We start from the raw sequence: 23,553 nt of genomic DNA on the forward strand, positions 1-23,553 counted from the left end.
GGTACGTACCTCCACACCCAGCCCACATTAGTCCTTATGAGGGCCATCGAGACGGCTCAGCAGGTAAAGGTGCTTGCTGTACAAACCTGTTAACCCGAGTTTGATCCCTGGATCCCACGATGGAAGGAGAGAACCAACTTCCAAAAGTTGCCCTCTGTCCCTGACTCATGTGGCATGTGAGTACTCCACCAATAACGGTATTTTTTTTTTTAAATCCTTCTCTGACCAGTATACTAGACCATAACAAGTTCATCAAAATATTGCGGCATTCTGGAGCCCTTGGATACCCCAACCTTCCCCCTGTGGGGAGGGTCAGGTGAGCCTAAGGCCCTTCCTGTCCCACACACCCGGCCAGAACTGTGGCTTGGGGCTTCCTTCAAAGCCCAATGCTGCTCTTTCCCAGGGAGCTCTCAGAATCCTGACCGTCAGAGTTCTCCCGGCTTCTTCCACACGGGAAGTATTAACCCACCCTCTGCCCGTCCCAGCGCGTGGGAACTTACCCTTTCTGTAGAATATCATGCCGGCACGGCAGCCTCTCAGGGTTTTGTGGGTTGTGGTGGTCACCACGTGGCAGTGCTCGAAAGGGGAGGGTACCACCCCAGCTGCTACCAGCCCGCTGATGTGTGCCATGTCGGCCATGAGGTACGCCCCGTTATCGTCAGCGATCTTGCGCAGACGTGCGTAGTCCAGGTTCCGAGAGTAGCAGCTGGTACCTGGGACACAGGATGTGCAGAGCAGTGAGCCAACCTCTGATGGACAGATCTGCAAGGAGATCCCCCGCCCCCCGGCTTTAAGGACAGATGTGCAGTGTGCCCTCAAAACCATCCCTGAGCTGAGTGTGGCGGCACACTCGCGCACGCGCGCGCGCGCGCGCGCATGCATGCATGCATGCATACACACACACACACACACACACACACACACACACACACACACACACACACACACGGCACTTGGAAGGCCAGTAATCTCTGAGTTTGAGAGCAGCCAGGGCTACACAATAAGACTTGTTTCAAAACAGTCAAACAAAATAAAACCACCCCGGTGTGTTTATACATGTTAGGCCTAAGGCGTCAACTACTGATCTACTAAGCACTATTGATGGCAAGCTGTTAAAATTTGTCTGAAGCCGGGCGGTGGTGGCACACGCCTTTAATCCCAGCACTCGGGAGGCAGAGGCAGGCGGATCTTTGTGAGTTCGAGGCCAGCCTGGGCTATCAAGAGAGCTCCAGGAAAGGCGCAAAGCTACGCAGAGAAACCCTGTCTCGAAAAAAACAAAAAACAAAAAAACAAAAAAAAAAAAAATTTGTCTGAGAGGGATGTAAACAAGGTCTACCTTCCCCTCACATGATCCCAGTAACAAACCAAAGTACAAGCTCGCCGTGGGAAACCAGAGCTTATTGGGCTTGCTTATGGGTGAGAGGTCAGTGACAGAGTGTAGGTGGCCCGGATGCCGTTGTCCTGGAAAGTCCTCGCCAGCGTGGATGGCTTCTCCATAACAGTGTAAAGAAAGCTTCCTTCCCCGTCTTCCCCAGCCCCTCATGGAGGCCCCGCCCACTTAGGGCAGACCGGCAGATGGCTGGGAGACGTGGCCTGACACTCGGGGGAGGGTTCAATAACTCTTCTAGCTCCCTCCTGTCAGCCCTCCACAGACCCAAGCAAGATGGACCCTTGTCAGCAGGCACAGCTGACCTCATGAAGAGGGCAGCAGTCTGGCTCAAAGCATAGCTTTTTACAATCCAAGTCTTGAAAGGGCAGAGTAAGTCTCAAGCTGCGAGCTCTGCACAGTGAGCTGGAGGGTGGAATATCTTTCCATCCTTCCCTGGAGGAGGCAGAGGCCCTGCCCAGGAACCAGGCTGCGCCCCACGTGCCACTCACCTGCGATGATGAGCTTCGGGTGGAAGAGGCTGGCGTTCTCCTCCAGCTGGTCGTAGTTGATGTAGCCAGTGTCTGGGTACACCTGGTGGGAGCAGGAAGACACAGGCTTGGCTGCTTCCTGTGGCCACAGTACGCCCTGCACACCCACCTGAGCCCATTCAACCTGCCACGACACGGACCAGGACCCGAGGCAGGGCACTGTCTTCAGCTTGCACAAGGGTATAAAAGGGCAAATATCACACAGGCTTGGGAGTCCTCACAGGGGCCTCGGGATAAAGGGGAGTCTCAGCCCTGGGTACCACACGATGTTACAGAACAAAAAGCCCAGGAAATGAGAAAAGCTCAGCCAAGCCTATAATCCCAGCTACTGGCTAAGGCAGAAGGACTGTCATGAGTTCAAAGTCAGCCTAGGTTACAGCGTAAGACACTGGCTAATCAATAAAGACAAAGGATGGAGAGATGGCTTAGCAGTTAAGAGCATTTGCTGTTCTTGCAGAGGACCCACGTTCAATTCCCAGCACCCACACAGATGCACACAACTGTCTGTAACTCCAGTTCCAGGAAATCTGACACCCTTTTCCAACCTCTTCAGGCACCAGATACACACATTTTATATATGTATACACAGACAGACAGACAGACACAGGACTTGGTTACTGTTGTCCCATATTTCCAAGATGGGCCTGGTGGCACCTGCCTTTAATCCCACACTCAGGAGGCAGAGGCAGGTGGATCTCCTGAGTTCTAGGCCAGCCTGGTCTATATAACAAGTTCCAGGCCAGCCAGGGATACATACAGAGAGACTTTATCTTAAAAAGAAAAAAAAATTTAATTTCTAGGCTGGCCAATAAGGATCTGTGACAAGAAATCCTCAAGCTGTCCACAAAAAAAGTTACACCCACATCTAACTATTACAACTGAGACTTGGCTGATTTTTACAGTAAATAGGATGCTATGAAGATGACAGCGTTTTGTGTGTGTGTGTGTGTGTGTGTGTGTGTGTGTGTGTGTTTGTGCACATGTGTGCACGTGCACCCATGAGTACCATGGAGCACATGTGGAGGTCAGAGAGAAACTTGGGAGAGTTGGTTCTCTTATTTTATCATGTGGGTGCTAGGGTTTGAACTCAGGTCACCAGGCCTGGCAGCAAGCATTTTTATCTACTTGGTTATCTTGCCAACCCTCAAATTTCTTAAAAGAATAAAAACCACATCTAATAGTTGAGCAGAAAGATTCACTGTCACTTTTTCGTGGTAGCAAACAGAAAACAACCAGGGACAGCATATTAAACACCAAATAATCCACAAAGAAGGTCACTAGGAAGGACACACCCCCACACAATAGAAACTATGCATGTTTCCTTCTGTCCAGGCACCCGTAGTTGGTTTTAGGATTTATTTATTGTATGTGTATGGGTGTTTTGCCTGCATGTATGTGTGTGCGCTATATGCATGCCTGGTGCCAGTGGAGGCCGGAAGGTGCTGGATCCCCTGGAACTGGAGTCACAGACAGTTGTAAGTCACCAGGTAGGTGCTGGATCCCCTGGAACTGGAGTCACAGGCAGTTGTGAGTCACCAGGTGGGTGCTGGGACCTGAGCCCAGACCCTCTGCAGCTCCTCGGCATCTCCAGCGCCCACTGCTGGTCAAACAGACAAATGTAATGGTGCACAGAAGTCCGTGGGACTTTTTTTTTAATATAAGGTCTCACTGACTTGAAACTCATGTAGCATCATTTGGCCTCAAACTTCATGATCCTTCTGCCTTAGCCTCCCGTGAATTAGGACAGAGAGCAAGTGTCACCACCTCTGGGGAGGCCTCAAACCTATCTTTCTTCCCTCCGTTCCTTTCTTTAGACAGGGCTTTATGTACCTCAAGGTGGCCTTGAACTTTTGAACCCACTGTATCCACCTTCTAAGGGCTGGGATTACATTTGGTGAAAGTCCCACTCTTGCCGAGCTAGGGCTGGAACCTAGGGTTTTGTGCATAATAGGCAAGTACTTTGATCACCTGAGCTACGTCCCCAACCCCCTATATGCATTTTCTGGGTTCATCTGATAATGCAGAAGAGGCACACAACACATACCGCCCCTACACACACACACACACACACACACACACACACACACACACACACACACACACACACACACATGCTGCCCGCCCCCACCACATATTTGCTGTGGGCACTTGCTCTAATGTAACGGATTCCACTGGTGGGTACATGGCTGTAATAATGGCTGAGAAAAAAACCGTGAAACAGGGTAGTGGTGGGCTACAGGGCTGGGCTGTAACCATATGCAGGCACGGGCTGGCTCTAATTGGGCTGTAGAGGCCTATGGCTATTATTAATGGTGAAGCTGCTGGTACTGATGCTGGAGATGGAGACATTGCTGACCTTGGTGAAGGCAGACCTGTGCCAGCAGCTGTTGCTAGGGGGTCTGGCTATCTGATCCTTTCTCAGTCATAGCTTCCATCATGTCATAGCCTGGACCCAAACCTTAACCCCCCTTCTAGTAGAAGGGGACGCGGCAGTGCTGTGTAAATGAAATTACTTCTCCCCATGGGTGCCAACTCATAAGGAAAGCTCTGAGGAGACACACACCCCTACCTTATAAGGCATAGATTCAAAGAAGATAGATGTAGCAGAGATTTTCTTCTTGTCTGTCATGAAGCCATGAGTCAAATGACCTCCATCTGGCAGGTCCAAGCCCATGATACGCCCATGGGGCTCCACCAGGGCAGTATACACAGCGAAGTTTGCAGGGGAGCCTGAAACAGGGAGAACGGAGAGGCCATGAGTATTTCTACCCATGAGACACAAAGTGGCATCCGGGAGCTTGGCTATTAGACAGTCACTCGGCAGGCTATCACCATGATTTCCCTAGTCCCACTGATGGTAAGTTCCAGGGCAGAATGCTACTTGAGAGGGGCGTGCAGAGCTAAGTAAGTGCAAAGGCAATGGAGATGGATGCACATATTCCCTGGCTTGTCTCTGTTATTTATGAGAAGCCTGTTGTAGGACTTGACTTGATGGCTGTAACACCATAGAGCCAGGCCTAAGGAGTTACCCAGGGTCTATGTGGATGCAACAATCACCTGAATAAGGCTGGACATTGACTCCCCAGCACTGAGGATCCAGATGATAGGCCTGCAATGCACGCTTCTGACACAGTGTCTCCAGCTCATCAATGAACTCATTCCCACCATAATACCTGTGAAGAGAAACATGATCGACATCCCCCTTGGGCCCAGTCTCTGTGCCTAGCAGAGGCCAAAGACGCCCAAGGGTGGGCAGAGCATGGTGGGGGGATCTGAGTCCTGCTCTAAGGCTGCTGTGAGGATTCAGTGAAATATTAGTAGCTAGGCCAGGTTTGGTGGTACACACCTTCAATCCCAGCACTTGGGAAGAAGCAGGAGGGGTTCCAGGCCAGCTGGTACTATACACAAAGATCCTGTCCCAAGAAGAAAAGAAAGGGAAGGAAAAGAAACAAGGGTATCTCAGGACAGAAAGCACTGCATTCTTTGAAGGATCTGTTTTTTTTCCTTCCTGTTTCCATTGGAACAAATGCAGACATGTGCAAAAAACAGTCAACTTCTGTATTTCCTTTATTTCCTTTGCCTGATAATGATTGTAATGATAGACAGACAGAAAGACAGTCTGATGATGGAGGTGATATAGATAGATAGATAGATAGATAGATAGATAGATAGATAGATAGACAGACAGACAGACAGACAGACGATCACTTGAACTTAGAAGCATGAGGCCAGCCTATGCTATGCAGTGAGATTCTGAGATTCTGTTTCAAAACAAACCGGTTTCAAGGTGGTGAGTGTCTAAGTCAGTGGCAGACCTGCCTGGTGTACATGAACTCCCAACAAGCACCACCAAACACGACAAAAAAGCTCAGGCAGAGCGGCGCATGCTCGCAAGCCACCACTTGAGAAAGAGGCAGGAGGATCAACACAAATTTGCAGCCAACCAGATCCACACACTAAGTTGTATGGCTGCTGCACAGTAAGACTCACAAAACAAAACACCCCAAGTTTCAAGTTTTGAAACACTAGTTTCAGATTCGGAAGGCTTAGCCAAAGAATCAGGTAGATAGTTTAATGAAAAACACTTCTGACTGTCAGCAGTTTAGAGAAGGGAGGCTGAGCCGGCAATGCAGGGTTTTTACTTCCCAGACATCAAGATTCTCAGAGCAAAAGCCACTCTCCGTAGCTTTCCCACAGGACAATGACCTTTCCTACATCTCTCATAGACAAGGCTGCTATACCCACTTGAACTCGGAGGGACCAGGCCAGCCTATCCTAGGCAGGTCTTAAAGAGGGACTGTTGAGTATGACTGCTCTGAGAAAGATCCCAGAACCCACCCGAGCAGAGAACCGGAGGAGTTACATCAGAGAACAGGAAGGGAAGAGAACCCGGCAGCTAGGAAGCTACAGGGTTTTGAAAGATACACATTAGTTGAAAGCCGGGCACTGTAAATTACAGCTGCCACAGCACTTGGAAGGCTGAGGCAGCCTGGGCTGGACAGTGAGTTCAAGGTCAGCCTGAACCACATAACAAGAAATAAAACCAAAATGGTCAGAGCGGGACTTTAAGAACACTCAATTGTAATAGATAGACAGAAAGACAGACAGTCTGATGATGGAGGTGAGATAGATAGATAGATAGATAGATAGATAGATAGATAGATAGATAGATAGATAGATAGAAAGAAAGAAAGAAAGAAAGAAAGAAAGAAAGAAAGAAAGAAAGAAAGAAAGAAAGAAAGAAAGAAAGAAAGAAAGAAAGAAGGGCCCAGTGATGTTGCATGCCTTTAATCCCAGCACTCTGGAGGCAGAGGCAGGAGGATCTCTGTGAGTTTGAAGCCAGCCTGGTCTACAGAGTGAGATCCAGGACAGGCACCAAAACTACACAGAGAAACCCTGTCTCGAAAAACCAAAAACCAAAAATAAAAAACACTCAACTCACCTTTGGCCTGGATACCCCTCGGAGTATTTGTTATTTAAGCAAGATCCCAGGGCCTCCAACACAGCTCTGCTGGCAAAATTCTCTGAGGCAATCAGCTCTAATCCAACCTTCTGCCGGTAGCTCTCTTTTTTAATGATGTTGTAAACCTTATCAGGAGAAAACAGACGTGGAGCTGGAGGGCAGCTCAGCTGCTAGAATGCTTATCTAGCATTCATAATCCCTTGCTTGGGTTTGATCCCCAGCCCTGAATAGTTGGGGAGGGTGGCACATGCCTGAAATCTCAGTCCTCAGGATGTGAAGTTTCAAGGTCACCCTTGGCTGTACAAGAGTTTAATTAGAAAAAAGGCAACAAAAAAATAAATTAACAAAATGAACAGGAACTGCTGGCACGTGTCTCTAGTCTCAACACCTGGGAGTGAAGGTGGGGGTGACAGAGGCTCAGGGTCACCCTCGGATGGGGTGACCAGAGGCTCAGGGTCACCCTCGGATGGGGTGACAGAGGCTCAGGGTCACCCTCGGACGGGATGACCAGAGGCTCAGGGTCACCCTCGGACGGGGTGACCAGAGGCTCAGGGTCACTCTCAGACGGGATGACCAGAGACTCAGGGTCACTCTCGGACGGGATGACCAGAGGTTCAGGGTCACCCTTGGACGGGATGACCAGAGGTTCAGGGTCACCCTTGGATGGGGTGACAGAGGCTCAGGGTCACCCTTGGACGGGATGATCAGAGGCTCAGTGTCACTTTCGGACAGGATGACCAGAGGCTCAGGGTCACCCTTGAATGGGATGACAGAGGCTCAGGGTCACCCTCAGAGAGCCAGAGATCGAACCAGCGTGATTTAGCATTATACCTAATTTCTATTGTTTTTGTTTGTTTGCTGAGACAGGATCTCACTATGTGTCTTGGCTGGCCTGGAATATAGTCCAGGCTGGCTTCTAATTCAGTGACCCACTTGACCCTCTGCCAGCATTAAAGGCATGAACACCACCCCCAGCTAATTCTACACTCCACTTTGAGTATAGATGCTGCGGAACATTCAATTTCTCCACTTTAGAGGCAAAGCACTGAGTAGAAACCACTTCAATCTTTGAACAGGTCTCTTTGCCAGGCTAGAGAGATTCTGAGCTCCCCTCCTGATCCTGGGCAGTGGCAGCAAGCCACCGTGCCCAGTGAGCCCATGATGGGAAAAGCTCCTAACTCTCATGATCCACACTGCCAAGCCTGGATGTGACAGGTGAGAAGCAGATGCCATGCAGCGTGGCCTATTATCAACTTACGTGGGTTTATTAGAGCATAACCACAGTGTGAACTGAGGACCATTGTGTACTAAAACCACTGAATTGTACAACTGAATAACATATCGATAAAACTATTATACATCAAGTTGCTTTTAGGCATTATGAGTGTGTCTGTAACTGTGCAATGTAAAGGAGGAAGAGCCAACCTTCTTCCTATGTCCTAGAGCACCTAGCACTGACCTCAGAAATACCTACATTTATCCCCAAAGGACTATCAGCCACAGCTTCTCCATCTGCCCCCTTTGTTGGTGGTGCCAGAGATGTAATTGGGAGATTAACTGCTCTGCTGCCACACTACACACCAGCCTCCATCTGTCACTCTACAAAGCTGTCTGTACGTAGTAGTCAACTCAGGACTGTAACGAGCAATTGAGAGGCCAGGAATGCAGTAGTGCGTGGTAGGACACCTGCCTAACAGGTGTGAGGCCCTGGGTTCCACCCCTAACAGCACAAAAATCAAAATGAAACAAAACAAAAGCCCCACAAAACAACAACAGAAAACCCACAATGATCCCAACAAGACCGCCAATGTAAAGCCTGTGAAGGAGCCATCTCACCTCGGCGTCACTGTCCTTGAGGGGCTGTGTTAACATCTTCTCGTGAGAGGACCACAGGCTGACATCCATTTTTGCCATTGCACTGGTTCAGAGTTGCCTAAAACCAGGGGAAAGTACATGTGGATTCCAACATCAACCTCCAGCAAGTCGCCTCTGTGTGGCTGATACACTATTTTTTGGTAAACATGAGCATAAATAAACCCCTGGATGGAAATCACTTGGGGCTCCTTTCTGGACTTCCGACCTGACTCTCCTCATTCCAAAGCCCTCTTTCTTAAAGCCTCCTCCTTCCAAGGCCTTCTTAGTGGTTCTACACCCAGCCCTGCCAGCTAAACCACGGTCTTCTCTAATCTCCCACAGTATCCAGCACAGCTACACTGGAAAAAGTAACCTGTCCAAATGATCAATGGGACCCTTGACTTAAACCAATCCCACTGGCAGAAAACTGGCAAGTTCCTGTGAAACAGTACACATTCCAGACTTACCAAATTCTCAGATTTTCCTGGGTAGACACATAAACTAACAGTGAACACAGGCAACTGGGATGCTCCTTCCAAGATGCCCAGCAGCAGCACTTTATAGTTTTTTTTTCTCACATGGTCCAGGTTGGCCTTAAACTTGGCGTGTAGCTAGAAATGACTTTGAACTCCTTCTCTTTCTTCCAAGTGCTAGAATTATGGGCATGCTCCACTATATGCAGCAGGCATTTTATAATTAAGTCCTGCAATCTCCACTCCATCTGGACACATTTCTCTCAGACTCCGTGGAAGCACACACGGAGTTCTGCTGTAAGAAACTCTCTCTATTGGCTGGAGAGATGGCTCAGAGGTTAAGAGCACTCACTGTTCTTCCAGGGGTCCTGAGTTCAATTCCCAGCAACCACATGGTGGCTCACAACCATCTGTAATGAGATTTGGCGCCCTCTTCTGTATACTTAATAAATAAATAAATCTTTAAAAAAAAAAAAGAAAAGAAACTCTCTCTGACTTGTTGGGGTCCACCGAGAATTCCTAGTGAGATCTGAGCTTGTTTTACACAGCAGGGCTGCATAAGGGGATGGATTGACCACATGCATGGTCACCAGGTGTTTGGAAGGGTCTGCACTTGGCTGTGCTGCAGGGAGGTCTTTTGCTCCACCTCTTGGCATTTCTATAAACAGCCCTTCAGAAGAGACAGGAGGGGCTGGTGGGGTTTGACCCAGGCTCTCCTGAGGCTATCCTATGTTTCTGTCTTTCCTCTTGTCATCTAGGCATCTCTTTCTGTCTAAATATTTCTCACTTCTCCCTGCTCCCCTGGTCGTAAAAGTGGGGGCTGGTCCCCCAACACGGACTAGGCATCGAACAGCAAGGTGTGTTGTGCAAAACAGTCATGCACATAAAGTAAATAAATGCAAAACACTACACTCAGTCTGGACATGGTGGCACACGCCTTTAATTCCAGCACTTGGGAGGCAGAGGCAGGTGCTATCCTGGTCTACAAAGAGTTTCAAAAGAGCCGAAGATAATGCAGAAACCCGGTTTGGGGGTGGGGGAGCAAAACAAACCCACTGCATTCACAGCTCTTCCTTCACACAGTGGCTGGCAGCCCCTCCTGTCCTTTTCTGTTCATTTGTGTAAACTTTATTTACAGGACAAGTAGTTAAGAACCTTCCACCGGCTACTTTTTAGTGCTGTGGTCAACAAATCCAACCGGGGGCCCTGCCTTTATGAGGCTACCTCCGGTGGAGAAGGACCATAGACCAACACAAATACTGAATACAGAAGGCCAATTAGGTGAAGAATTGAGCAGTGGGGTGAGAGGTGCCCAGGACAGGAGGTCTCCTGATGGAAAGGACACCCCCACAGAAAGCGGCCAATCATGAGCAAAGAGCCCAGTCTCCAAGTGGGCACACTCCCAGACAGACAAAACCAAGAGGCAAACTGCAGAAACAGTCCCAAACACTGGAGCTCCTCCTCTCTCTGGAAGAGGTAGACAAAGGAAGTGTTAATCACCTTCAAACAAGACTTTCAGAGCAGTTATTTTAACACAAGCATGGAATCATTAGACATATATATGGCCACACAAGAAAAGCACTTAAGAGTCAAATTTGCGCTGGGGGTGGGGGTGGGGGGGTGGCGCACACCTTTAATCTCAGCACTCGGGAGGTAGAGGCAGGCGGATCTCTGAGTTCGAGGCCAACCTGGACTACAGAGTGAGTTCCAGGATAAGGCGCAAAGCTACACAGAGAAACCCTGTCTTGAAAAACAAACAAACAAAGAGTCAAATTTGCTTCTGCAGCTGCAGTAGCAGCACCCCGGGAAGGAGAAGTTTATAGTGACCTCAGCGATGCATGCAAAGAACCCCATGAGCTTAGCTTCTTCCCTCAAAATCGGCACCAGGTAATCCAGGCACCTCTCTGGGCCCTTGGCAAATTGGAACCAGAGTCCACACCAGTCAGTTTGGGACCTTTGCTCCTGGAATCCCAAAGGGCAGCATTTTTATTAAACAGTAACTGCTTAAGGCTAGAAAGGGATATCTCCTGACCATCAAGAGCGAAGATCCACTTGGAGTTCTCCTCGTCTCTGGAGGGCCAGCCCTCTTATCCTTTGGCAAGGAGCATTCAACTGTCCCTTTCTCCTCGGGAAGACCACATCACCACCCCTGTCTAGGTACCATCAGCATCCCCATTCTGGTCCACAGATTCACTTGCTGCCCATTGACTGGCCCACATGCAGTGGCTTTTCTGGCCCCAGTGTTCATGAGTAGCACTTAACTGAGCCCTAGGTGGGAGCTGCAGGGGTGGCCTCCTCCCCTCCCCCCCAGCTCAGCAGTCTGTTCTTACTCCGACTCCTCTCCCTGGAATTTCCCACTTTGTATTTTGTTGTTGTTTGTTTGTGTGGTGTGTGTGTGTGTGTGTGTGTGTGTGTGTGTGTGTGTTTAAGACAGGGTTTCTCTTGTGCAATAGTTCAGGCCTGGAACTCAGAGATGCGCCTGTCTTAAAGGCGGGTGCCACCATTCCTAGCCTATTTAGTGCATTCTTAATTAGACTAAGAAGGATCTTTAGACTATATATTTTGTTTTTGTTTTTCTGTGTAGCCCTGGCTGTCCTGGAACTTACTCTGTACACCAAGCTGGCCTCAAATTCGGAGATCCACCTGCCTCTAATTGTCATTTTTTAGCTAACTCTGGGGAAAACAAGCAGCATTTTTTTTATTGAGGTCTATAGGTTTGCCAAAGCCCATATTCATTTATTACTATTACTGCTTTTAAATTGTTATAGGGATCAGGCATGGTGGCCTTTCTTGTCTCACACGTAGACTTTTGTGTACTGCTTTACAGAGGACCCCAAAGGCCGTGAAACTGCTCTGTCTAACTAAGGTCATACAACAGAGCCAGAATTTGAGCTCCAGTTTACTTCCGGTCCTTCCCAGAACCCCAAGTAACACAATTATTCACCTCTCTTTGACATTCCCTCAAGGAAGAAATTTAAAATGGATTCCGTAGGGAAACTAAACTGGTGTTTCCAGTCTTGCGACTGCCCGAGTCAAGGAAACAAGGGTGTGCTTGCTTCAGCTAACCAAGGGTCCTCCAGACCTTGAAATAGAGGTCCTGGGCTAAGAACGCTACAACTCAACCTATCTCCTAGATAAGGGTAACACACTGCAGACAGGGCGGTGCTAGTGAATCAAAAGCAGTGATTACAGAACTAGAGACAAGCCTCAGGAGCTTCACTAACATGTATAAATCAGGGGGTTCCATCCCCAGTACCCCATAAACCAGGACTGGTAGCTCTCGCTGGTGAGATGAAGGACAATAAGAAGTTCAAGGTCATCCTTGGCTACACAGCAAGTTCGAGGCCAGCATGTGCTCCTTGAGACTCCCCCACCTCAAAAAAACAAACAACCGCAAGGATCAGACATTACATACCTAGTATTTGGAGGGAGGAGTATTTTTGAGAGAAGGTCTCAATCTGCGGTCCAGGATGGCCTCCAATTCGCTTGGTAGCGGGATCTGGCCTTACACGTATGGTCCCCCGGCCTTAACGAAAGGGGCCAGGGCCGGCGTTGCTGGCGGAGGCCTTTAATCCCAGCACTCGGGAGGCAGAGGCAGGGGGATGGCTGAGTTCCTGGAGAGCGCGCGAAGAACGATCCGAGTCCCACCGCCTGCCGGGAAGCCACACCGCGCTGTCTGGGACAACCCGCCAAGTCCCAACAGCCCAGCACGTGCCCTGGGAACCAGCCCACAGACCACGTGACACGCCGCGTCCCGGGGAACCCAAACTTGGCGCGCGGAGGCCAGCGCTCCACTAGGCTCTCCCTAGCACAGCCCTGCCCCGCCCCGTCCCTTCGGCGGCCCAATCAGAGGGCTCAGTCAAGTAGAGCCCGCCCCCAGCCTCCCACGCGTTATGCGCGGCGGCAGACAAGGGCAAAGCCGGAAGGAGGAAGAGAGCTGCAGCTGCCGGGGACGGGAGGGAGGAGGGGACCCGGCGGTCCCTCACCTTGGGACCTAGGACTTTTGGGCTTTGGATCTGGCTGTGGAGTGAAGGCTTGTGTCATCCAGAAGACCTGGATAGGGTTGGGGATCAAGCCTAGCTCGGGTTCAATTCCCAGCAGCTTTACAACTGTCTGTAATTCCAGTCCCAGGGGATCTGCCTCCAGAGTTCTGGGGTTAAAGGAATGTGCCACCATGCCTGGTTTAAATAAATCTACTTTAAAAGGAAAGCACAGCTGGAGTTAGGCATGACGGCATTACCAGAACTCTCTATAGGCTTAGACACAGGGATCTTAAGACAAGGGACAACCTGACTGAATACCAAGATTCAGGCCAACTGGCTGTCTCAAAAATTAAAACAAGGCTGGACGTGTAGCTCAGTGGTAGAGAGCTTCCTTAGCATATACAAGTGTCTGGATTCAATCTGCATCACACACACAAAAGTAAGTAATAACTAATGGAGCAAAATATAATGCCACCGGGCAGGAGAGATGGCTCAGTGGTTAAAAGCATTGGTTGCTCTTGAAGAGGACCTGAATTCAATTCCCAGCACCCACATGGACGGCTCACAACCATTTATACCTTCAGTTCCAGGGGATCTGATACACATGGTACACACATATACACGCAGGCAAACACTTGTACACATAAATAAAATAAACAAATATTTAAATATATACACACATATATAATGTCACATATGCATAAAAATCTAAAAAATACTTTGGTAACAAAATTAAAATAAGATTTAAAAACGTTTTTTAGAGCTGGCAGTGGGGGTGACACACTCCTTTAATCCCAGCACTCAAGAGGCAGAGACAGGCAGATCTCTGTGAGTTCAAGGACAGCCTGGTCTACAGAGTGAGTTCCAGGACAGCCAGGGCAACACAGAGAAACCCTGTCTCAATTATTTTTTATTTTATTTTTCTGTGTATAAGTGTTTTGCCTCCATATATGTATGTGTACCATGTGCATGCCTGGTGCCCATGGACATCAAAAGAGGGAGTTGAATGCCCTAGAACTGAAGTTATGGATGATTATGAGCCACTATGTGGGTGCTGGGAACAGAACCTTGGTCCTTTGCAAGAGCAATAAGTGCTCTTAACCACTGAGCCATCTCTCCAGAACCTAACAAAAAGATTTTAGAAAATAATATTAAAAACAAAACCCCACAAGGGCTGAGAGTCATACCTCTGCTCTATAACAGTCACCTCTCAGTCTCGTTATCACCCAGAAGTTCAATGTCTAGCCTTCTGATTCTTGGCATTTCACACCCCCCATGATGCCCAACAAATTCCAAAGTGTGTAAAATATGGCTAGTGTGACAGTCCAGAAGACCAGACATAGTGACTTAGTCCTTGAATCCCAGCATGCAGGAGGTAGAGACAAAGGGATTATTATAGGTTCCAGGCCAACCTGGTCTACATAACAGTTCCAGACTACATAGTGAGACTTTGTCTCAAAAAACTAAAAAACAAAATCTGACTCAGACAAGCTTGCAAAACAAAAAAACAAAACAAACAAAAAACAGTAAGAACGGGGTGAGACTCACAGGCGGTCCCAGAAGACCCTGTCACTTTCATTAGTTACACATACTTGGAATCAGAGGATTTTCCCAAATGCCTCTTTGGCTTAGAAAGAATTCATTCTGTCGCACCCTTCCCCAGAGCAGACACCATCAGGTAGGGAGCTTGTTGGGACAAACAGAAGGTAAAGAGATGTAATTACCCGGTGGGAATCAGAGCTTCCCTCTGGTGTTTGTCACCGGGGATTTACCTATGGGAAAACTTGTTGTTGTGTCCTCCCCATTCTTTGAAGCACGCATACACCTAGCTAGCTAGATAGGCTTTCTGTCAGTTTGATGGCATAGAAATATCTTTCCTACAGACTTGAAATGTAGCTAGGGCTGGTGGGGCATGTCTGTAATCCCAGTCCTCAGGAGGCAGGAGCCAAAGGATGGTACATTGGAAGTCAGCCTGAGCCAGGTGGTAGTGGTAACCAGTGCTTGGGAGGCAGAGGCAGGAGGATCTCTGAGTTCCAGGGAGGAGAGCCAGGGCTACACAGAAAATCTCTGTCTCAGAAAAACAAAACAAACCCCTGGTGTTGTGATCCATGTCTATAATCCCAAAATTTGGGAGGCTTGGGCAGGATTGGACGTTTGAGGCCAGTCTCTAAAGTGAGACCTAGGCCCAAAAAAACAAACAGCAAAAACAAAAAATCCCCAGCTGGAGAGATGGCCCAGCAGTTAAGAGCACTGGCTGCTCTTGGGAAGGACCTGAGGAGTCCCCCAGTCTTCTGATAGCTAAAGATAGCTTTCCCTACCCTGCAGCTGGAAGGTCCCTAACTACTATATCCTCCCACCAGTCAGCCCTAGAATAATCTTCCCTCCACCAATCAGCACCAGATTAATCCCTCCTTCCTGGAATTCCCCTAACTCTGCTTAAAAGGAGCTTAAGACCTCCCTTAGGGGTCGCTATTTGCCACCCCAACATGTTAAAAATAATAAATGCTCTTGTTGATTGCATACGTGGCTGATGGTCTTTCTTGGGGGCTTCTCTCGGACCCTAACACCCAACACTTGCATCGTGGATTACAACCATCTGTAATTTCAATCCTGGGGATCAGACACCCTGTCTGGCCTCCTCAGACACTGCATGCATGTGTACCACCCATACACTAAATAAAGGAGGAAAAAAACCCACAATAACTAAAATATCTACCTCCTTGGACGTTTGTTTTTCTTTTGGATAGAGGTAAAAATCGAGCATAGGTTGTTGTGACTGCAATACCCAAAGTGCTGAGAATAAAGTATTTATCAGGCCAGAAATGACATTAACATTTTAAACATTATGTTAATATATGGGGTTTTTTTTTGGGGGGGTGCATGGCAGGATGCATATGTGGAGGTCAGGAGACAACTTTGGGAACTGAATTCAAGTGGTCAGGCTTAGTGACAAGTGCCTTTACCTGTTAAGCCATCTCTGGCCATGATATAAAAGTTTAATAAAGATGGACACTGTGGGTTGATAATTATAGCCCAGTTGATAAAGTGCAATTTTGCAAGAAGCCCTGGGTTTGATCCCCAACACTGCATAAACTGGCCATGGTGGTCCAGTCCTGTAATCCCAGTATTTGGGAGGTAGAGACAGGATCAGAAGACAGTTCTGGTAAACTGTCTGTTCTTTGGTTCTTGGTTTTTTGTTGGTTTTGGTTTTGGTTTTCCTTGTTGTTGTTTTGATACAGGGTTTCTCTTTGTAACAGAGCCCTGACTTGTCTTGGAACTCGATTTGTAGACCAGAATGGCCTTGAACTCACAAAGATCTGCCTGCCTCTGCCTCTCCAGTGCTGGGATCAGAGGTGTGCGACACCTCCACCCGGCTTGTTTGTTTGTTTCTTTGGGGCACTGTGGACAGAGAAAAATCACACTGTTAGGAGTAAATGGGGTGCTTTATAGTAGTTAACAGAAGCTACCTGGCCTTACTTCCTGGGCCATTTTTGTGTCATATTTGAATAGAATTCAACATAACTCACTAATCTGAGTCCTCCCTAAGACTGGCCGTTAAATGAGGTGACAGGGAAAATTAGACATTAGGTTTTATTTTTTTTTTATTTTTTTATTTTTTTTGGTTTTTTCGAGACAGGGTTTCTCTGTGTAGCTTTGCGCCTTTCCTGGAGCTCACTTGGTAGCCCAGGCTGGCCTCGAACTCACAGAGATCCGCCTGGCTCTGCCTCCCGAGTGCTGGGATTAAAGGCGTGCGCCACCAACGCCCGGCTGACATTAGGTTTTAATTGTCTGTCTAGGGCATTAGAAATCACTATGGCTGGACGTGGTGGCACACACCTTTAATCTCAGCACTCAAGAGGCAAAGGCAGGCAGATCTCTGAGTTTAAGGCCAGCCTGGTCTACATTAAAGAGTTCCAGGATAGATAGGGCTACATAGAGACTCTCTGTCTGGAAAAATAAAACAAAACAAGTCACATGGCTGGGCATGGTGACACACACCTTTAGTCCCGGCTCTCAGGAAGCAGAGGCAGGCAGATCTCTATGAGTTCAAGACCAGCTGGTCTACATAGTAAGTTACAGAACATGGAGGTTACATAGTAGGACCTTGTTGTTGTTGTTTTTAATAATAATAATAATGATAATAATAATAAAAGACATCACTATGTCCTCAGGCTCCAGATGGCTAGAATCCCACTGCTAGAGTATAGTACTTTGCTTTATATTTTTGGCCTTGTCTTTACACAGATGGGCACACCAATTGCTGGAAAAAGTAAGGAGCAAATATATGATAGACAGAGCTGTCAAAACAGTTTACTTGAGGACTAACTGTTTCTCTTGGATGTAATGGATGTGTTGGGTCGTGACAGGTTGGCTATAGAAGGAGGTGAGATTTCTTTCCGTCTTTATAATCACATGAAGGACTGCTTGGTGTACACCACTCTTTGGGCTCAATGCTTAATTATTAACAAAACTGTTTGTTTTCCACTGTTGACTAGGGTGAGAGTCCAGGGACTCTCCATTTCCTCCTTCTGTGGTGGAGTGTCAACAGTCAGCAGTCCCCAGCTTTGGAATAGTCACAGCTGTTGTGATGATAACAGCTGTTATGCTCAGAGAATATCATTCTACATCAGTGTCCTAAGTGCATCTGCTTTCAATCATGTGGGTACCAGTTATGCATAGTCATAGAATGGTGGATAGGTGAGTTCCCCTAAAAGTTCACTTTGAGGACCCGATTTGCCTGTATCCTGAAAACTAATTTAGGCTGGATTGGCCTTTCTCCTCCTACATCTGAACATAAGTGGAGTAGAACTGAATAAAACCTGTCTAATTTTATGATCATTAAGGAAAGGAGAAATGTATTCTATTGTTTAGAATGAGATGTGCATGCAACCTGATGCAGGTGGATGCCCTAGGTTGCTAACAAGTTGCTAGGTACATTGTTTGGAGGGTGTGTGTGTGTGTGTGTGTGTGTGTGTGTGTGTGTGTGTGTGTGGTGCATGCAGGTAAGTACATTATTAGAGGAGGGGTGTGTGCATAGGCCAAAACAGGTGGAGTCCCAGGTGTTTAAACTATTCCTTAAGCTTGTTTGTCTCAACTTTCCCAAGAGACTTTCCCCTTGATTCCTTATGGTAGATGAAAGCAGTTCGGCCTTGCCAGAACTGCTTGATCTAAGAATTTTCACTCTGGATTTTGTAGGGGGTGCTAAGCAACATCAACCTCCCCTCAAGGTCCCAATGACAAACCAAAGTCTGATTCCACCAGAGTACACGCGGGGGAACCGATGAGTAGGCTTATTCACAGAGCAATGGGTCAGGAATTCCAGGCAGGAGAGTTGTGACTTTAAAACAGTCACATTGGAAAGCCTGTGCCCTGCAGGGACAATGGTTAACTTGTGGTCCCAGAGAGGGAGCTCCCCTCTCCTGGTTTTTACAACCCCTCCTCTTACGCAAACAAAAAATAGGTCCAGCCTATATTGTTTGCTCCCAGGGTCCATGGAAGAGTCTATCAACCAGCTGAGGATTCTAATCTGAGGGATATTCAATGAATCTAAGCACACTGAGTTCTTTAGTCCATTCACTTTATTCTTCTATGGCAATTCTATCTGCAGTTTCTTTCCTGTTCTCTTACTTAGCTCCTCTCAGTCCCTCCTGCTCTCGGTCCCTTCTGCTGTTCTCTCATGTCTACCTAGTTCTTTCCAGCTCTGTCCTCATCTTTTTTCTTCTCCACCAATTCTCCCAGTGCTCTCAGAGAACCAGTATGTATACCCACACAGTAATTCTTTGGTAAAGTAATGTGAGGCTTGAAGTTTTCAGAGTTGCAGAAAGAGGTGATAAGGATCCACACATAAAGCAATTAATTGTCAGCTTCCAATTACAACCCAAAAGGGGAGTGACTAAAGGGGAGTTCTCCAGTGGGGTCAACTAAAGGCTCAGATCAATTAGGGAATTTATGTGCTCAAACTATAATCTAGAAATGGCTAGGTAGAATGTTAGGGGTCAGTAAGTCACAAGAAAGTCAACTGTCTTTGGTGCCACTTTTCCCACTCATCCTGGCTGCAGCTGCTTTCTGATAGGGAAGGGGACATATGCTAGGAGGCTAAGCCTATGTCGGAGCATGTAGTATTTGGTTAGTAAAAGCACTTTCACCCAGAGTAATTGCTGAGGAGAAAATCTAGGAATAGCACCTGGCTGAGGGAGGAATAAAAACTTAATTTGCACAAGAAAGAAGTTTGGCACATACTGCTTGTCTGGCCTTGTAAGCAATCTCCTTGGGTCAGTGGGAAGTAACTGCCTTAACTCCGTAACTAGCAAATGGCTAAAACATCATCCCTGGAATGTGAGCAGTAAATCTCTTACATTAGAGTCTTGTATAAATAACCAGGGATGAAGGTAAGGAATTGAGGTTTTAATTGCTAGTGGTTATTTTTTTCTTATCTGTAAGTGGGATGAGCTAATGTTTATCTGCATTTATCTTTGGAACAAGGGTATCTTATCTGAAATACTTTTGTCCAGAGAATGGCTCTGGCCAGATGTATGTTAATGAAAAATAAACACAGCTGGGGCAGTTGTCCAGTTGCCCCAAATATATAGGGAAAGTTGTGCCCAAGACTGAGATGCAATCGTGAGATTACATGTACACTAACATGGAGATGCACAGTAAATGGGGAGAATCATAGCTGTTATTGCACAAGAAGTTTATGACAAGAGACAGCCAGTTCATTCAAAAGGCAGTAATTCCATAACGCCTTACAGGATGGTTTCCTCTAACAGAACCCTTAGTTCTGATAGGTTGTTGACCTTCTGAACACTAGTTGTCACTGCTGTATACTCTTATGGATTTTCGCTACCAGCGGCTCTCAGTACTCCTCCCAAGCCCCAAAGGCAGAATTGCATACAACTTATTGGGAAGGTGGCTGGATACTCAGATGAGGGTTCTGTGACCTTTCCCACCCCCTCCTTTTAAGAGGGAGCATCAACAGTCAATAGTCCCAACTTTGGATGGATGATTATTTTCAAGCAGGCCCAGGTGAACTCCTGAAGATGGTAGCAGCTTGGCTCAGAGGATAGTCCTGTAAAACACTGTTTCATGATGAATAGGAGCACAGAGCTAAATAGGGCAGAAACAATCTCTCTTATTCTGTCCCTAAAGCGGTTATATCTCCTGGGCCTCACTGGAGAGTGTGATGACTAATCTTGGTTGTCAACTTGACTACATCTGAAATTAACTGAGACCCAAGCTGCTAGGCACTCTTGTGAGGGACCTTCCTTAATCAGTCATTTGAAGCAGGAAGACTCACCCTAAATGAGGGCCACCCCTTCTGATGGCCATCCAGACAGGACATGGAAGAGGAAGCTTGGCTTTTCTGCCTGCTCACCTTCACTCTTGCTGGCAAATTCATCTATCCTGTTGCTGTGGCGGGTTCTAAGTTCAGCTTCTTTAGGATTCCAGCAGCTCTCTGGGAATCTCCCAGGACTTCAGTACTAGTTGAGATTGCTGAGACACCCTGGACTGAACTACCAGATTCCTGGCTTTTCCATCAGCACAGGGACATTGTTGGACTACCCAGACTGTATCCTGTAAGCTTGTCTATTAAAGTACACACACACACACACACCCATTCTATCAGATCTCACACACAAATGCCACATACAGATATATATATATATATATGCCGGTACAGAGAGAGCATCCATTCAACTTCCTAGCCTGCTGGTCCACGGCCAAGCAGATGTTTCTCTCTCCATGATCGCCCGAGTCTCATTTCTTTGTTGTTCCCGGTGGCAGCTGTTGTTGAGAGACCATCTGTAAGTAGACTCTGTATAAGCTCCTTGAGAAGAAGAGGTCCAAAAGCAGAGGAGAGAGGGAGGGAGAGGCGAGGCTCCAGGGAAGGAGTACTAACATTACCCCATTTTCCCAGTCTGGGGTTGAAAGACTAGTACCAAGTTTTTCTTTTTCTTTTTTTAACTTTATTTTGCATGCATTGGTGTGAAGGTGTCAGATACCCTGAACTGGAGTTACAGACAGTTGTGAGCTGCCATGTAGGTACTAGGAACTGAACCGGGTCCTCTGGAAGAGCAGCCAGTGCTCTTAACCACTGAGCCATCTCTCTAGCCCCTACCAAGTTTTTTAATTGCATTATCTCTGTAAAGTACAATTTTTGACATTTCATTGTACTTTTCTCTATGTATTAACACAAAACATCATTCCCTCTGGAGATACAAGTAAATTTCCCCCTGTCAGGCAGTAAGTGTGAGGCTTTCTATTTTGGAGACCCACTCCTGCAAGGCAGTCTATTTGACATTGAACTTGGGCTAGTCCTTCTGCAATCTCTTTTATGGTCCTGGCACTTTCTTTTTCTTTGTAGTTTTATTTTATTTTATTTCATGTGTATGTGTGCCCAGTGTAGCTCAGAGGAGGGAGTCAGATGCCCTGGAACTAGAGTTATGGGTGGTTGTGAACCACCATATGGAGCTGGGAACTGAACCCAGGTCCTCTTGCAAGAGCAACAAGAGCCATCTCTCCAGCCCCTCCTCAGGACTTTTATCACAGAAATATTTGCTGTTACATATCCCAGAGAGGAAGTGCCTTTCCAAAAAGAAAGCAATATTTAAAAAGCCTGTTGTCTACAAATAAGATAGAAGTCTTTTGAATTGGGTAGCTTGTGTGGGAGGTGTAAAGTATGGTTATCTGATGGTCTGCATGTGGCAATTTAAGCTGAGGCCATTAGGGAATCCAGGTAGCAATTGGAGGTACATATCTCCAGGCTTGGTCTGCAGGGTAACTCCTTATGCCACCAAATTGGCTCTGACAAAAAGGGACTTTCCAGGTTGTTTTGACTGGGTTTGATTGTCTAGGCTTTCGAAGTACAAAGTGCCTCTCTTTCAAAATCCTGCAGGAGCCAGAGGGTTTGTGATTATAGCTGATAAGGAGAAAATATCCATTATTACTAGATTTTTGTAGGAAGGGAGTCTGGGTTAGTCCAATCCCATTTTTTTCTGTTTTAAATTTCATAAATTTGCTTGTTTTTGAGACAGGTTCACTTTGTAGCCCAGGATGACTGAGAACTCACTCTCAAGCTCAGACTGGCTTCGAATTCATAGCAACCTTTTCTCTTTAGCCTCCCAATGAGGCTTGAGATGACAGATGTCAACTATCACAGCTGGAGAATTTCACCAATCTTTGTCTTTATTTCTTTCTGTTTTTTTTTTATTTGTGTAATATCATTAGATTTGAGACTTTGCAGTTGGTCTTTCTTTGGGCCACCAGCTCCCAAATAATGACACAGAGGCTTATTATTAATTATGAAAGCTTGGCCTTAGCTTAGGCTTGTTCCCACCTAGCTCTTAAAACTTAAATTAACCCATTCATATTAATTTACAATTTGCCACGTGGCTCATTACCTCTCCTCAGTATTTTGTATCCTGCTTCCTCAGTGTCTGACTGGCAAATCTCGCCTCTCTGCTTCCCAGAGTTCCTATCTCTTCCTGGAAGTCCCACCTATCCTGTCTCACCTAGCTATTGGCGGTTCTGCTCTTTATTAAACCAATCATATGGTGTCTTGGCAGAAACACATCTTCACACTGAACAAAAGGATTATCCCACAAGACTTCTCTTTTAAGCATTTAGTGCCATAAACTTCCCTCTCTGTGTTGTCTTAGGTACATCTAAAAAAGTTCTTTTTCCCCGGGCAGTGGTGGCACACACCTTTAATCCCAGCACTCGGGAGGCAGAGACAGGTGGATCTCTGTGAGTTTGATGCCAGCCTGGGCTACAGGTGGGTTCCAGGAAAGGCTCCAAAGCTATACAGAGAAATCTTGTCTCAAAAAAAAATTCTGTTTCTTGGGGGTTCTAAATAGATGGCTCAGTAGTTAAGAGCATTGGCTGCTCTTCCGGAGGACCCAGTTTCAATTCCCAGTACCCACATGGAAGCTCACACTCATCTGTAACTCCAGTCTCAGGAGATCTGATGCCTTCTTCTGGAGACCCTGGGCACCTGGCACATAAGTGGTGCATAGACATACAGGCAGGTGAGACAACCATACACACAAAAATTTGAAAAGGGTTCAGTTTCCTAATAAAAATGTTATGCTTTTTAATTTTCTTTCTCGTGATACAGATAAAACTCAGGGCATTGCACATGCTTACAACTACTCTAACATTGTGCCATATCTCTGGCCTAAAGGGAGTGGTTTTTGACAGAAACCTGGCCATAAAATTCTAAATCCTATTTCCATTTTGCATTTAAGCTGGCTTTGTTTCTTCAGCAGGAGAATTTTATGCCTTTTTGCTATTATTGGCAGATAGGAGTGGAAGTCTGTATGTTCCACGTCTCTGACACCTAGAGGAACTCTTTGTTACTATT

The 23,553-nt window shown here is 46.9% G+C and overlaps 1 protein-coding gene across 1 annotated transcript in view; it reads right to left on the minus strand.

Moving 5' to 3' along the window:
• Shmt1 (serine hydroxymethyltransferase 1) overlaps nucleotides 1-12,985 on the minus strand; it is a 22,966-nt gene extending 9,981 nt beyond the window's left edge. Inside the window, exons 1-7 of the mRNA XM_006973596.4 lie at nucleotides 12,623-12,985; nucleotides 8,717-8,813; nucleotides 6,860-7,005; nucleotides 4,975-5,090; nucleotides 4,487-4,647; nucleotides 1,879-1,960; nucleotides 501-713 (exon numbers count right to left, since the gene is read on the minus strand). Coding sequence (XP_006973658.1) covers nucleotides 501-713; nucleotides 1,879-1,960; nucleotides 4,487-4,647; nucleotides 4,975-5,090; nucleotides 6,860-7,005; nucleotides 8,717-8,794 — 796 coding nt within the window. The 5' untranslated portion in view covers nucleotides 8,795-8,813; nucleotides 12,623-12,985. The remainder of the gene's footprint in view (nucleotides 1-500; nucleotides 714-1,878; nucleotides 1,961-4,486; nucleotides 4,648-4,974; nucleotides 5,091-6,859; nucleotides 7,006-8,716; nucleotides 8,814-12,622) is intronic.
• Nucleotides 12,986-23,553: the final 10,568 nt, after the last annotated feature.

This window comes from Peromyscus maniculatus, chromosome 8 (genome assembly GCF_049852395.1).
Source record: "Peromyscus maniculatus bairdii isolate BWxNUB_F1_BW_parent chromosome 8, HU_Pman_BW_mat_3.1, whole genome shotgun sequence".
Taxonomy (NCBI): domain Eukaryota; kingdom Metazoa; phylum Chordata; class Mammalia; order Rodentia; family Cricetidae; genus Peromyscus; species Peromyscus maniculatus.